Here is a 15924-nt window from a genome sequence, read left to right as displayed (position 1 = left end):
AAATTGCACATAAGAATTACAAAGCTCCAAACAGTCTCTAGCAACTCAGGAAAGGATCTGGATGTCACACAAACCCTGGCTCTGTGAGTAGCTGCAGGTTAAAAAAAAAGCACACACAAAATATTAGCATGCAGAAGGAAGAAAGGGAGAATAATATGGAAAATATGATAATGCTATTATGTAAATCACTAGCACGGCCTCTCTGGGAATACTGTCTGCAGTTCAAGTAAGTCTTTCTCAGAAAGGGCTGATTAGGGGCATGGTAAAATCGCTCACAAAGAGAGATCAAAATGATTGGGGTTGTTTATCTCGGAAAGGAAATGAACAAGAGGAGACTGGCAGGGAGCGAGCCAGTCCAGAGCTTCTGGTTTTCTTCCTGTTCAATTCTATCGCTGTCATATCTGGTGTCACTGAGAAGTGTGTGAAGTGATGTGGCTCTCCTCTGTCACACACGGTTTGCTCTTTCTCTCACGCTCTGCCCCAGGGGAGGCACAGCATATGCAGTTATGTTTTACATTTTGGTAGGATCTGGGGAGGAGGAGATGGCTAAGGAGGAATAATTAGACCCCGGAGTAGGAATATAGTAGAGAAGGCAAGAATGGAAAAGGGGGATTTGCACCTGGACGGAGGGGTGGAAGGTCCTGGCTTCGGGACGCTCCTTCCATCTCCTCAGGCAGACCCCAGAGAGGCTGCCAGCTACTGCCCTTCTCCTAGAGCCCTTGAGACTTCCAGATGAGGCCCTGAGGTTCCTTGGAGATAAAGATAAGGAGCTTGAATTTGATGTTATTCTGTAAAAAGCATCAGGGTAGTCAGAGGTGCCTTCAGACAGGCAGCATGAACCCACTGCGCTCTGCCTACCCTGAAGCACCAGAAAAACCTTCTCCGTTTACCCCCACGTCACCCTGGGCAGCCAGCACGCACAGCCGGCGATGATCGTGACAGCCTGCGCTGTGGTTGTCGACTCGCTGCAGCGTGCTGAACTCTCCCCTTTCTCACACAAAGCATGATGGCATTTAGGCCCGTCAAAGCCAGAATGACAAAAGGAAATACCTGTTGCTGCTCCAGCTGTTTTGGGCCGTGGGGAGCCCACTCGCCCGCACAGGGAGCCGGTTTCACCACAGCACATGAAGCCCGGGCTGCTAACGAGACCTTCCAGGGCGGAATGAGCCCTGTGTCCCAACGTGGCTTCAGCGCGGGTGCCCACCCCGGCCTCCGGGGCAGCTGCAAGTCTGAGGGGGAAGGGAAGACTCCTCTCTCCACCATGGTGGCCGCTCAAGCCCAGTTGGGAAGTGGAGCAGCCTGGGTCCCTCCAGGCTGTACTGGCGGGGGGGGGGGTGTCCCACTCGCCCTCAGCCCTTCCCCACAGCCATTTTGTTACCGAAATCCGGAATAAAACTCCTTAACGCCAATGTGAAGTTAAGAAGCAGGCACTTCGTTTATTGCAGTGCTGGGGACACAGGGGGGGGGGCTCCTCCAAAGGTGTGTCCAACCTAGTATCAAAATGCATCAGTTTTTATAGATTTTTTTTCCTGTCAGGTCATTGTTATATAAGTTTCTTTACATAAAAATGCATACCATGCTTGCTCTTAAATTTAACCTTTATAATGATTGGTCCTTTGATTATATAACCTTATCAATATTCTTATTTAAAAACCATCATTGGTCAGTTACACTTAGCTCTACTGATTGGAATCTTCGATACTCAAATCGAGATGGGAAGGGTAAGGGGGTTTCCAAGCAGCAAACTGGTGTCCGTGACAGTTTCCTTAGTTTCTTGAAACAAAACATAGTAAAACCTGTAACTTCCTGGTGAGGTTTCTAGGGTTAGCTATTTCAGACTTTAACAATATTAAGGTTCCTACAGTCACACATCACACAGTTCCTAAAGTTTCTATGGCTACGTTTCAAACCTAACAATCCTATACACTCTGCTTCACAATTTTACTTCTTAATCAAACCTAACTCTTCTATGTGATGAAATTTTGATTTCTTTACCAGAATATTTGCAACACTTTCAGCGTGTCCCCGGCCCCCCACTCCCCCCCCACCCCGCCTGAGGAAGCCGGCTCATCACCCCCTCGAAGGGGCACGGCCTCCTCAAACCGGACCAGCACCGGGCCCGGCCTGGCCCCGTCCCAGTCCCAGCTGGGAGCAGCTGGGAGCAACTGGGAGCAACTGGGAGCGGCGGTGCCCCTCCCCACCGGCAGGGGGCAGGCTCCCTGCGCGGGCGGGCGGTGCAGAGTGTCTCTCCCCCCCCCCCCCCCCCCCCGCGCGCTGTACCAGGCGGCGGGTGCGGCGCCCCGCCGGTAGGGGGAGACGGCGCTGCGTCACCGCCCCCTCGGCGAAGTCTCGCTCTACGATTGGCGGGGCCGGGGTCACGACACGGAAGCGAATCGGCCATGTTGCCGGGTGACCCTGGGAGGGACTCGGTTGCCGTGAGGGACCCGGAGCCCTTTCCCTTCCTCCTCCTCCTCCTTCCCCCCGGTCCGTTCCCGGTGAGTCCAATACGGTCGGTCCCCGCGGGGCCTCGGAGGGCTCGACCCCAGCCCGGCGGGGAGCTCCACGGGAAGGGCGAGGCCGTGGGTCCCGCCGGTTCCCCCCCACCCCCGCAGCAGGCCGTGCGGCCTTGCGCCCTTAAGAGAGCCCGTTATCCCCGGTGGGCCCTTCGAGAGGCTGTCCCGTCCCTTCCCGGGCCGGGGAGGACGGTGGTTTGCGGGGCCAGGCGTGGAGGAGGAGGCGGCGGCCGGTGCTTCCCTCCGGGAGGTGAAAGCTGACTCGGGTCCCGCGCTTTGTCACCTCTCTCTAGGTCGCCCGTCCACGCACCCGTCTTCCCCCATGGCAGCGTGGTCCCGGGAGGCTGTCCTGACCCTCTACCGGGCCCTGCTGCGCCAGGGCCGTGGGCTGCGTTACACCGACCGGGATTTCTACCTCGCTTTCATCCGCCGCGAGTTCCGCAAGAACCGGGGGCTACAGCAGCTAGAGGACAAGGAAAGACAGTTGGAGAAGGGGCAAGCTTTCCTGCAGAGCAAACTCGGGGGCCTGGTTTAGAGATTCCCTGTAGCTCCTTTTGGCCCCGCTTACTTCCCTCTTCTTTCCAAAACCCCCTCACCAACCAAAAAAGATGATTAATGCTCTCTGCCCACCACTGTCTTGAAGAAGTCTGGAAGGCACTTGCCCAGGCACACCAGGAGGGCTCTCTGTTCTCTTTACAAATGTATTAGGTCACAGGTAGGTCATTTACAATGATATAACCACGTTGTTCATGCTGCTGTTACAGCTTGCTTTGTGAAAGTGTGGGTTTTTTCTGCCTAGGGGTGACAGGTGACTGGATTCCTGGTTCACCAAGGCAGGAACATTCCTTCTGGGACTGTAGTTTGGCCTTAGAAAAACCTAAGGGCAGTTTTAAACTGCCTCAGACAGGCAGGCGCTGAACCTTTGAAACTGGGTGAGAAAACAGATCTCGAGTCAGGTTGGAAGAGTTTCCTGGTGTTTTCATGTAGGTTCACTGAGGATCCAGCTGCAGGTACAGTGGTGGCAAGGTGTGTTTTACATGTGTAGTTGACCAGGGAGACTCTTTAATTTAAATATCAAGATCAGGTTAAGTGGAAATTGGAGAAAACAAAAGCACATGTGTGAGAAGATATTAATGTTCATGTTATACATGACTTGTATGAGAGTCAAACCCAACAGCTTTGAGGGCAAGAGTAAATGTTTAATGAAAGCAAGGGAGCTGTTCCCTTTGTGGTGCATTGTGGTGTCTGTTGTTGATTCTTGGGTGTCTTTGAAGTATCTGGGACCAGCCATTGTCCAAAAATGAGTCTGGGCGTGGATGCTCTGAGACTGCCTGTCAACTCTTGGGAAGATTCTGATCTGTTATGGACAAGCAGTTGACCATCCCTGCATCATCTCGTCTGTGAGCAAAATTTCACCCATTAGATTGAGAATAAGAAAATAAATTGGCATAAAAAAAGCCACGGTTTGGTTGAGAAGCAGAAATTAAAGGAAAAGACCTGAATGGTCATGGAGTTTTAAATAATATACAGGATTTTATTGGAAAATATTGCTGAAGTAAGTCTTACTTTCTCTTTTAAAAAGCATTAGGTGGTTACACAATTAAACCTGCTTCAATGATTAGAAGCCCCACATCAAATTTAGGATGTTTTTCTTCAGGTCGTAAATGTTGCTGGAAGCAAAGAAATGCTGTCATTGCAGAGCTTGGTCGGTACTGTTCCGGTGTGGCTGGGAATAAGCAGCGCCTCGAGGGAAGATAATTAAAGAGGTTGCAGGGTTAGGTGGTCCCTTCCTGTGGCTGTGCGCTAAGACCCCAAGAGCCATGAGCGTGGGGTGGAGGAGAAGGGAGCAAACCGTTAGGGTTGCGTGTTTTGACACGTTTGTTTAATGCTCCCGCTCCTTCCAGGTGAGATGGCAGGCGCTGGGCAGCGCAAAGGGAAAAAAGATGACAACGGCATCGGCACAGCAATCGACTTCGTGCTGTCCAACGCCCGCCTTGTGCTGGGCGTGGGTGGAGCAGCTATGCTGGGCATCGCCACGCTGGCTGTCAAACGGGTGAGTGAGCATGCGGGTCAGTGGGGTGGGACCTGAGCATGGGGGCACTGGAAAGAAGGAGTGGGAAACAAAGGACCTGGGATGCTGGCACTAGGCTGGGTAAAATGCAAATGTTGGGCCCTTAACGACTCAGACTGTGCCTGGTGATGTTGCTTTAGATGTACGACCGGGCAATCAGCGCTCCCAGCAGCCCCACTCGCTTGAGCCAGTCAGGAAAGAGAAGCTGGGAAGAGCCAAACTGGCTGGGCTCCTCCTCACGCTTACTGACCCAGGACATGAAGACTAACCTCAGCCGCTCCCTGCAGACCCTTCCCACTGATCCTTCAGCTGCAGACACAGGTGAGGAGCAGGGTGATACTCCTGCTTTAGAGAATCATCTAGGCCCATAAACCCTGTTTTCATTTAAAGGAATGCAGGAAGGAGAATACTCTGTCCAGCCCAGGATTTTGATGTTTTTCTTCTAAGCAGGTCTACTGGTAACTTCAAGAATTAGAATTCAGATTGGGGGCTAGTGAACAGTAGTCATCTATTTGCATTCTTTGTTCCTCTCATGACTTCATGGACTTAAAGTTTATTCTTCCTCAGTCTTTTGTCTTTCAAGCTGAATACTTATCTGTGCAGTCTTTCCTGATAAAAAGCCACTCTGTTCCTTTCAAGCTCTTTGTTGCCTTTCTTTGGACTGTTCCAGATTGTTTGTGTCTTTTTAAGTGGGGAATAGTCAAGTTGTGAATGTACTAGCAACTTATAACAGTATTACCTGTAGTATTTCTACCGTTTTCCTAATAATTTCTGTAATGCTGTTTGCCTGTTTAGTGCTGCTTATCACTGAGTTAGTCTTCATCAGGCTATAAAGAGTGACCTGCAGTCTTCTTTTTGAGTGGGATGATAAGTAATTTAGAGTCCATCAGTGTTTGTTATATGTGTTTGGCTGTTTTTTCTTAGGAGATTTACTTTCTATCCCATGTCACTTCAGGAGACTGACACTTGGAGATTTAAAATAAAAATCAGCATCAAGCTTTTAACTCGATTTCCAGATTCTCTGCAAGAAAGTCAGCTTCAGGATGGCAATGGATCTTCTGCTGAGGAAATGCTAATTAACTAGACAGCTGTGTTAAATGGGGTCTAGATAATTTAATTGGACTCCCAGAAGATGAGGATTGAGGAATAAAACCATTGATGATGCCATCTTGCATTCTTGACATAAAAACAAATTAAAACTTAAAATGGAAAAATAAGGGTTTTTTTATGAACAGGCAATGAAGTCTGGTTCCCTATGGTTTTGCAGGCTATTTCCTTTTCATGCAAAACCTCAGATCTGTCCAAAAGACCCCAGTGGGATGAGAGACAGCAGCTGCTGAGGTTGGGTGGGATGGGTCTGTGCGCAGCTTGGTCAGCCATTCTGTGTGTGCTGTGTGGCCAAATGCCTGTCGCCAAACAAATGTGCAACAGCTGATTGCCTTAATGGGGCCACTGACCTGGGGTTTTCTCCTGCACCCGTTAAGTACCACAGCCATTCCAAAGATCTCTTAGATCTGTAATTCTTCATTAATTCTCATTGATAACTTCTGAAACTCTTGGTCCATATTAAGAGAAGCCTGAATGATAGGTGGGAAGCATTGACTGACTTCTTTAGGAAACCAGTCAGAAAAAAAGGGGCTTAGACAATCTGTGCAGGTTAGACGTTGCTTAATAATGCAGCGTAAAGTATAGTATTGCTGTATTGTGCCTAAGAGTGTGCTCTCTGTTCTTTGGCCAGTGAAAGTTTGAGGGAAGCTTTCACTGGGGCTACGATTGCCTGAGCTCTGCTGGCCCCAAGATCTGTCAGCTCACTGTCCTGCTAAGGGTTGATCAGACCCCTAACAACTATTTCGTTTCCAGGTGGCGTGTCTACTCTGATCTCATACCCTAGTCAGGACTGGGTTTTGCTGATAATTTGTGAAAATCAATTATAGTGTTAAAAACTTAATGAGATCGTGATGGTCGTTCAAGAGTGTTTTATCTACTGGTCTGGCACAATGTTGAAAGCTTCTGATCTGGTAACAGTGCTGAATTTTTGATGAAATTGAACTGACATACTGCCCCTGTAGCCATTAAAAATACTTCCTTGTGCATGATGTTAGTCTTGTTCTGGCTAAATTCCAAATCTAGTAACTTGTTTTCATCTGGTTTGATGTTCATAGTAGTATCTTTTGAAGTTCCTCAGCACCTCCCTTTTGACTGGTACCTGTGTAAAGCATGCAAAATGTCTGCTGAAAGCTTTCTGAGACCTAGGAGGCTGCACTTCCACACTGCAGATTTTCTTTTGCGGATCACTTCACAGTGAAACACTGCAGACACTCAACAGTTTTCCTTCTGTCTTGCAGACTTTTTTCGACCCACAAAGCCCAAGCCATCTGCCAAGAGGAGTCAAGTGGAGCTGAAAAAATCCCGCCTTCGTCTGTCTCTGCAAGAAAAGCTCTTCGCTTATTATCGCAGGAAGGTAGCTATCCCGGCGGATGAGCAGGCCCGGGCCAAGCAAGCAGCTGTGGATATCTGTGCTGAGCTGCGCAGCTTCCTACGTGCCAAGCTGCCGGACATGCCCCTGCGTGACATGTACCTCAGCGGCAGCCTGTATGATGATCTGCAGGTAATTCCTGGGGCCGCATCATGGGTCATTATTCAGAAGGCTGACTAGGCAGGGGCATTTCAGGCTTCCCTGTTGGCAGTGCTGCCTCAGCACAACATTCCTCTCTAATAAGACTCCTGGTGTCGCCTTTCCCACTGTGGAGCCAGGCGTTGGATTTCTGCAGTACTGTTTGAACAGGCGTGACCAGGCTGCTCTGGCATTGTCTGCAAAGCATTTGCTTTTTGCTGTTTTATTTCTCTGGATTATCTCAGCCTTTCTTTCCTTCCCCTCTGTCTCTTCCTTTAGCTATGTTTTCCTTGCTGTTTCTCCGACAGACCTCTTTTTTTTCTCTCTGTCCTTTCTATCTCCTCCCAAATACATTATATTCCCTTAGAACTCCTGTGTATTCATGTAGGTCTTCCCTACTCTTTTTTTTTTTAACGCATGACAGACCTGGATTGGACAGCAGTCCCTGCTGCATATCTCCCTGCTGGCAAGATGCCCATGGCTATAGTGAGTGATTCAGAGGCACACTTTTTTGTTTGAGTCAGAGCTCTGGAATGGAGTGTCGAGTGTCCAGTGAAACTTAGATCTGGGGTCTTAATCGCATTGGTGAAAAGGGATCTTTAATGACCTTTTTCCAAACAAAGTGGCAGACCGGGTGAGGGCAGTACCTAGTTGTAGCATGGGATAATTAAACCATGGCAACAGAAGCCTGTCTAGAAACTTAATACTCTGTCTTCTGTTTTAAATTATCACGTGGTGTTGCTGTGCCCTGGGCCAGCCGCATCCCACATCCAAAGATTGGACTTGGAGGAGGCAAAATGATTTGTCTATATGCAGTCCATGTCAAGTCCTGAAGCATTTAAGGATCTCTAAGCAGTACATACTGTATAAGCACTAGCTTGGGTTATACCTTGGAGTTATCCCACTGATGTTGAGAAATAGTCCTTCAGAATGTCTTCTGAGAAAGGGAGGCTGTGAATCCCACGCAGAGAGGAGACTAAGACAGCTGAATCCTTATTCCAAGTTCCTTTGAACAGAAGGCTATTTAAAGGTGGTGAATAAAACTGAGTGTGGAGAGAGAAAGCTTGTTCTTACCGACTTTTCTTTCTTGTGAAAGGTAGTGACAGCTGACCACATCCAGCTCATTGTGCCTCTGATGCTGGAGCAGAACCTGTGGTCGTGCATCCCTGGAGAGGACACTATCATGAACATTCCTGGCTTCTACTTGGTGCGTCGGGAAAACCCAGAGTACTTTCCCCGTGGGAGCAGCTACTGGGACCGCTGTGTGGTGGGAGGTTACCTTTCCCCCAAAGCTGTAGCAGACACCTTTGAGAAGGTTGTAGCTGGCTCCATCAACTGGCCAGCAATTGGGACTCTCTTGGATTACGTGATCCGTCCAGCAGCTCCCCCAGCGGATTTGACACTGGAAATCCAGTATGATCCAGAACGGCATCTTTTTATTGACTTCCTACCATCCCTGACACTGGGTGACATCATCCTTGTGGCCAAACCCCATCGATTGGCCCAGAATGACAATTTGTGGCGACTGAGCCTGCGGCCGGCAGAAACAGCTCGCCTCCGGGCCCTGGACCAGTGTGATTCTGGCTGCCGTTGCTTGTGCCTGAAGATCTTCAAAGCGGTATGCAAGTCAAACCCAGCCCTGGGTCACCTCACTGCCAGCCAGCTCACCAATGTCATCCTACACTTATCCCAAGAGGAGTCCAACTGGTCCCAGGACATGCTGGCTGATCGCTTCTTGCAGGCGCTGAAGGGATTGATCCGCTACTTGGAGGCAGGTGTCCTCCCTAGTGCTCTGAACCCCAAGGTGAACTTGTTTTCAGAGCTCACCCCCGAAGAAGTGGATGAGTTGGGCTATACCCTCTACAGCTCTCTGTCAGAGCCAGAGGTCTTGCTGCAGACGTAATGAGGCCTTACCTAGGGAAGTGTTGATAGGGTTTAGCCAAGGTGGACTTTGATGACTGCGAAATATGACTCCTCCACTTCTCTCTCTCTCTGTCTCCTTTTGGTTCATTATTATTTCCTGCTGTGGAGTTGGTGCTCCCACTGAATTTCTTGGTGCTACCGGTCCATTTCCACCATCTCTGCCCCAACAGGTACCCATTGGCTAGGGAAAAGAGGCTAAAACTGCAGCTCTAAGATCTTCGCATAAATTCTGCTGATGTTTAAGTGTCTACCAAAAAAAAAAAACCAAACTATGCACTTCTTTCTCCTGTAATACACTTAGTGCAGTGAGTCCATTTTGGTCTGAAGAAGGTGGAACTGGGCTGGTAAATCCAGTGACAATTTTAGCAGACTCGCACTGAGGTTCTTGCCTTTCCTTTCCTTTCCTCCAGTCTGACTCTGCCCCCTGTTTCTTTTTCTTTGCTGTACCACACTGTCTCACTTTCCTCTTTCTTTTTTTCTTTTTTCTTATTGGTCCCTTTGACTCAGTCATGCAGGGCAGACTGAGTGAGATGTTTTGGATAGGGTTGGTTTTTTGTATTTCTGAGTGGATAATGATTACACTGGCAGTATTTAGGGCTGTAGAGCTTGGAATAGGAGAACGCCCGTGCCCATGGCTCCTGCTCCTACGGACCCTTCTCATCCTTTGCGAGCTGGGTTCAGGAGTAAAGGGCTGAGGCTTGTCCAGTCTGCTGCAAGGGAACCTCCAGTATGGGCAGTTCTCACTGAAGCTGTCGTAGGGGAGGAAGAAACCTTTGTGGTCTGGCTATGTGAAGAGGCCGAAGGAGCAGGGCTTGCCATTCCTGCCTAGCCAGATCTGCTAGGTGTTGCTGGTGGGAATGGCCACCCTGGGAATGGAGAACAGGGCGGCTCCTTAGATGTCTCTGGCCTAGAGGAAGAGAGGCTGATTATGGAGGAGGGGTGGAAGACACATACGGGAACGGGGATTATTTTTTTTCATCTTTTCCCCAAGAGCTTATGGCTGTTCTGGTTTATAGGAGGTGGAAGCAAGACTGCATGCCTCAAAGGGCTTTGTAATAAGCACATGTAAGCCAGATTCTCACCAGCTACAAGTCTGCGAAGGTGATAGGACTGAACTGGTGTCATCGGCAAGGTTCTGTCCCATAGACTGATAACAGGGTACATATGCAGAGCTGGCATTTAGAGGTATGTTGGCTTTGCCATCTGCTCTCAGTGTGTGTTTTAGTCCCCTCCCCAGCCACCTCAGAGCTGAGGCTGTCTGTCCCCTTCCTCATTCCCACACGCTGACTTTCCAGTGCTCCCAGTTTACAATTACTCTTAGAAAGCTGGTGGGGGCACACCTTCCCCATTCTGTCTGTTTGGACCTGTTGGTAATGCAGTTCTGCCTACTGTTTATGGCTGCTGTCAGGCCGTTCTCCCTTGGCTGCCCTCCCATCTGCTGCTGGACTGCGGTACGGATTTTGGGGGGCAGCTGCTGCACTGTTGGTATCTCCTAAACAAGCCACATAGACTCTGTATACTCTGCATTAAGCCTTCTGGCCTCTTATCTTCAAAAAGGGGGAGGGAAGGTGTTCTCCCAAGTCTGGGGCTGTGTCTCCCTCAAAAGACCAGCACAGCTATCATTACAGAAACATACTTGCCTTTTCGCAGCTTTGGCACCTATTGTTCCCTTGCTGTCCAGCCTCCCTAGCCAAAGGAGAGGGGTACTGCAGCAGCAGAGTTTGGAGGGAGCAGGAATCCTTTTCTCCTCCCTTCCTCTCAGGACTTCCCCCCACCTTTGACAGAGAAGTTTCAAGGTGAGTTCCAGGAGAGGAACCACGGAGGGGAGTCTTTAGCCCTTGTTTTCTTTTTGGAGGCAGTTCTGGTGAGATGAGGGAGGGAGCATCTTTCTCGGACAATCCGTCCATTTTAGCCAATGTGTCAGATAGTATTCCATATACAGTGATAATGCAACATTACATTTTAAATTATTTAATCCGTAGGGTACTGGTATTTTCTAGACTGCCAGCTGCATACTTTGAAGTTCGTGTGTGTATATAAAGTCTGTAGTCTATAAAAGGTTAACAGAAATTCTGTTTGTATGATTTTGTGTTTTGTAAGTTTTGCAGCAGTCAGTGTTGGTCAAATGTTGATTGCTCTTCAGTCTGGTTCCCAGATTTTTTCGCTTCTTCCTTTCCCTGCCCTCCACTGCCTTTCTGATGTCAGCCTTCCTACCCTAAAAGCAGACAGATGAGACTTGGAGCCTATGGGCTATTGGGGGAAATTCCCCTTTCTTTTAATTACTTGAAGGTCAACAAAAATATTAAAATATCTGGGTTGTCAGGAGTTCCCCATAAGTTCATTTCTTCAGTGTGATCTCACCCCTCACTTGGTGCTGACTCGAATACCATGGTCTTCACACAGAATTGAGCAGCGACATGGTTTGGAATGATCAAAACTACAGATACAAAAAAGGTGAGACATAAACAGGAGGAAACCATTGTCCGAGATGGCTTGAGAACAGTTGCCACATACATATCTGTATAGAGAATTTTTTACATGAATGCTTTTACTTCTTCCTGGCAACCTAATGAATTAATATTTTATGGCCATTTCTTGCTGCTATTGAGCTCAATTTGTGTATCAAATGGAGACTGAAGCTGCCTTTTTGCCTTTTCTGTAGACTTTGCTCCACTTCACTTGAATCACTTCCATCATTTCTTCCCTTCAGTTTTGCGCTCCTCTGAGCTAGCCACAAGTCTGTTCTCGGGAGGCAAATGCTCACTTCCTACAGGCAGCCACCCCAGCAGGCAATAGCTGCCCTGGCAGTGGCAGTCTCAGCAAAGGCCAAAGATGTAACGGGTCACAGGGACACTGCAACTGGGAGTATTTCAAGAGCAGGGGCAGGCATAAGGGGCCACAGAGGCAGGGAAGAAGGAGTAGCGTAAGTATGCAGGAAACTTACACTAATGCTGTACCCAGCCTGTGGGTCAAACAGACTGTTGCAAAGTCTTTCGAACTGGCACCTTTCAGTATTAAATGCAGTACATGTGTTGACATAGAGCCTGGAGGGCTGTCTTACCATTAGGTAGGCTCCTTCCTAGTCAAAGCTGTAGCACAGAGCAGGAGGACCTAAAGCTGAATGTGAAAAGGGCAGCTCCTGGCCACCTTCCTGGCAGAGCAGCTCAGAGACAAATTGATTGTAAGAGGCCCAGAGCGTGCATTTGGTTGGTTGCTGCCTGGGCTCCAAGAATGCCTCGGTGTGTTCTGCTGTAGCTTAGCTCACGCGAGCTTCCCACGAGATTGTCGTCTTGTTCCTTGTAACCACAGGGTCAGGACCAACTTGCTCAGCTGTGGGGTTTCACTGCTGCTGAGCTCCACTGCTAATCCTTCAAGTCAGATGGATTTCTTTTCCCGTGTTTAAGAGCAATTATGGAAACAAGAGGCTGCTTTCTGCCTCCTGGCGAGCTGCCATCGGGGCCCTCACTCTTGGCATGTGGGTAGTTGCAGTGAGAAGTGAAGGAATGATGCCCCATCTCTCCCAGGCCTGGAGGCTGTGGATTTGCAACGGGGAAAGTCTAAGTGCATGGTCTGTGACAGAGTGTGTGAAATTCTGAAATAAAATTACTTTCCACAGTAACCTGGTTGTCTCCGGTGTGTTTATAAACTCTGCTTTTGTCTCGGCGTGTCACCTTCATGCTGACGTAGCACACCAGCGCTTGGGGACCGACATGCCCCTTGCTGATTCACTTGCTTTCCCTTTGCGGCTCTGGGCGCTCAGCGCTCTGCAACTTCTCTTGAGAAGACGATCGGCTCGGTACTGCAGCGTGCGGGCTCCTGGCAGCGTTCACACCAGTCACAAGATGATGTGTAATTATGGCTCTGTGCCTCCCATCCTTTCTCCGATAGCCCGCGTGCCCGGACAGGCACCTGCTTTTCATGTGGCTCCCCAGACTTCACAGGCTTCCGTGCTTCTTTTTAATATTAAAACTTTCTTGTGCAGACTCCCCCACCCTTGCTCAGTCACATGTTGGTTTCTGTGTGCCAATCCTCTTCCCAGCCAAAAGAACTCCTCTCTTATCCAGACATCAGCCTTGGGGCAGTGAGAAGCCACTGTGCTGGGGGCCTGTGTCTGGCGTATTGAAGCTCTTCCCAGTAAGACCCGGTTTTATGTACCTGCTTGGGAAGGTGGGGCAGAAGTGTTGGACATCAAGTAAAGCATGAAGTGATGGATCCCAGGCTCCTTAATTCTGGGAAGACAGGCTATGGTGACAACATTGTCCTGTGAGACTTATTTTAATGAGGAATCGGCAATTAACTATTTTGGAAGATATGATACAAAGGGAATCTACATCTCTAACTTTTTTTTTCTGATACCCCTTGCCCTTGTTTTGTTTTGTTTCATTCCTTTAATCTGTTCTGTGGTAGAAACAGATCAGATGAGATCAAGCACATTTCACGTCATACGGAGTCTTATGGGAACAGCTAAAACGAGCTGCTCCATGGAATCTGTGCCAGGTATTACCCCAAGTTAATACCCCTGGAAAGCCTAGAGCTTGCAATACATGTTTAATGTATGCAGCGGTTTGCACCTTTGCATAAAAGCTGTCCCAGCATGAATAGAGAGGCAAGATCAAAAGATATGGGTTTGTTTAATGTAGAGAAGAAATAATTGAGGGGAGTCATGATAATTATTTCAAGTATGGAAAAGGTTGCTACAAAGAAGAGGAGCGTAAATGGTTCTCCAGGCTGCAAAGACTCAGCGTCTCTTTTGTTCTTAGCCTAAGGAACAAACAGCTTAGGCGGAAGGTGAATTTTGGAAAAAGCAAACTATTTTGCACGCTTTGTTGTACAACTTGGAAAGGAATGTAGCCGAGCTTACATTTTACTTATTTATTTTTGCATCTCTGCATTTTTAAAATAAAATAAAAAAATAAATAAATTCCAGCCCGACTATTCTGTAGCTAGTCTTAGGCTGGGGGGGAGAGAGGGTGACTGTACCCCAAATTTGAGATTATCATGCTAAAGCTTTGAACTGTATGATGAATGTTTCTTTTTTTCCCCAAATAGTTAATCACTTGTCTGTTTTTTTAAGGTTTATTTTAGTATTCTAAACTCCAGAAAAGCTGCAAACAGCTGCTGCTTTTTAAATTTAGTCTCATGGAAAAAAAGAGGAGCCTCCTTCAAACGAGGAGTTTCTCTTCCAGGTAAGATAAAATATGTTGGCCCACTACCTGCAGTAGGTATGATTCAATAGCTCCAGCATGGCTCACTGAATCTGGGACTGGATCTTGAAACATTGGGCTTTACTCACAGATGCAGCAAGCAAGAAATGGGAGATTCTCCCACCTACCAGTGAAACTCAGTATTGGCTTCCAGCCCTAGGAGGACTGCTGCAGTCTAGACACTTGGGGAACTGTTTGAGGTGTCTGGATTTTTTCTTCTTTATCCTTGTCAGGCTGAGTTATGATCTGAGGGATTCAAGAAATATCCTCCCCCTCCCTTTTTTCTCTCTTTTTTTTTTTTTTTTTTTTTTTAAGATTCAACACTTTCTTAAAATAGCTCTCATGTAACAAGTGTGTCCCCTACACAATCAGGGATAGCACAGTGTAAAAGTTTTACTAGCATACTCTGAGAAGGACAGCATTATAATATCTTTATAGTATGTGATCCTGTGGAAATATCTTGCAAATAGTAAGGCAAAAGGGGGTGGTCAGACCAACGGGTAAGGCAGGGAAGATCTGAAATCATTCTGTACCTGGAAAGCATTATTGTCATTTTATGAATAGCAGGAGAATGGAAGACAGAGTTTGGCTCATTGAACTCAAAGTTTTCATATCTTAAGCTTTCCTAAGTACTCACACAGAAGTCAGTTCTGAACAAAATCACTTTAAACACACTAAAAGTCAGATTGATTTTTATTTTGCTGCCCTGGTTCAATTTCCCTAGCTCCAGTGGCTAAGTAGCTCTTTGATCTGTCTATTAACACTCAGTGCTAAGCTTCTCAGGGGAAATACATATATATCAATTCTAACCACATTCTTCATGAAAAGCCTTCTCCATACAAATAACGGGCAAAAGTTGCTTGTGTGAGTTTTTGGTTTTGTTTTGGATTTTCTTTTTTTAGGCAACAGTTCCCTCCACTCAGCACAAGCCCACCCCTTCCCCTGCCTCTTACTGTGGTAGAATTGTCACCGTTCCACAGAAGCACAGGGGTGATATACTGTCCCATCAGACATCCCAGTCCTGTAAGACTCTCTTGTCTCATTCTGCTCAGCATTGCAAAGGACAGAGACCTAACAGGCAACAGACACAAGGGCATAGATGTCAAATGATGGACTGTGTTGGCTCTTTACCTGTCCCACGACAGACATTACTTCAAAACTCTTAACGCCCTGGCAGGCTCCTTACCCGCTTTGAAAGGCAAGAAGCAATCATTCCTGGAAGAAGCGAGAAATTTTTGCCTTCAAATTCATGAATTTATTTAGCACAGACGATAGTTACGGCCTTGAACATAATAACTACCGCCACTTACGTATATAATATAATATGAATTATGTTCAGCTCCTTGTTGTTTATAGCAGCGGTGATATGCTGTCAGAGGGCCTGAGATACGCTGAAGCAAAGGCAGTACAAGATGCAGTAATCCCACAGGCCACAGAGCCGCAGCTCCCACGTTGCTTGTTAGAGAGCATGTTGGCAGGGGGCCCAGCTTCCTGGCATTCAAGTGGAGGTCGGTTTTTGCTGAGGGAAGCGCGTGACTGAGGTACAAACCTTCTCTTTTCCAAATCACTGCCTGTGGCCGTGAGAGAAACAGTAGAAAG

At 47.8% G+C, this 15924-nt stretch overlaps 2 protein-coding genes across 2 annotated transcripts; both read left to right on the top strand.

Moving 5' to 3' along the window:
* The first annotated feature begins 2370 nt into the window (after positions 1-2370).
* Positions 2371-3048, top strand: MIURF (mitochondrial elongation factor 1 upstream open reading frame). Its single transcript, XM_069807191.1, has 2 exons — positions 2371-2495; positions 2807-3048. Exon 2 carries the CDS (start codon positions 2836-2838, stop codon positions 3046-3048), a length of 213 nt encoding a protein of 70 aa, XP_069663292.1. The 5' UTR covers positions 2371-2495; positions 2807-2835.
* Positions 3049-4422: 1374 nt separating this feature from the next.
* MIEF1 (mitochondrial elongation factor 1) lies at positions 4423-12740 on the top strand. The gene is made up of 4 exons (XM_009924233.2): positions 4423-4566; positions 4725-4905; positions 6930-7192; positions 8295-12740. The coding sequence occupies exons 1-4, from the start codon at positions 4423-4425 to the stop codon at positions 9099-9101; spliced, it is 1395 nt and encodes a 464-aa protein (XP_009922535.1). The 3' UTR covers positions 9102-12740.
* The last annotated feature ends 3184 nt before the right edge of the window (positions 12741-15924 follow it).

This window comes from Haliaeetus albicilla, chromosome 19, assembly GCF_947461875.1.
Source record: "Haliaeetus albicilla chromosome 19, bHalAlb1.1, whole genome shotgun sequence".
NCBI lineage: Eukaryota > Metazoa > Chordata > Aves > Accipitriformes > Accipitridae > Haliaeetus > Haliaeetus albicilla.
This window is presented reverse-complemented; position numbering and strand designations above follow the sequence as displayed.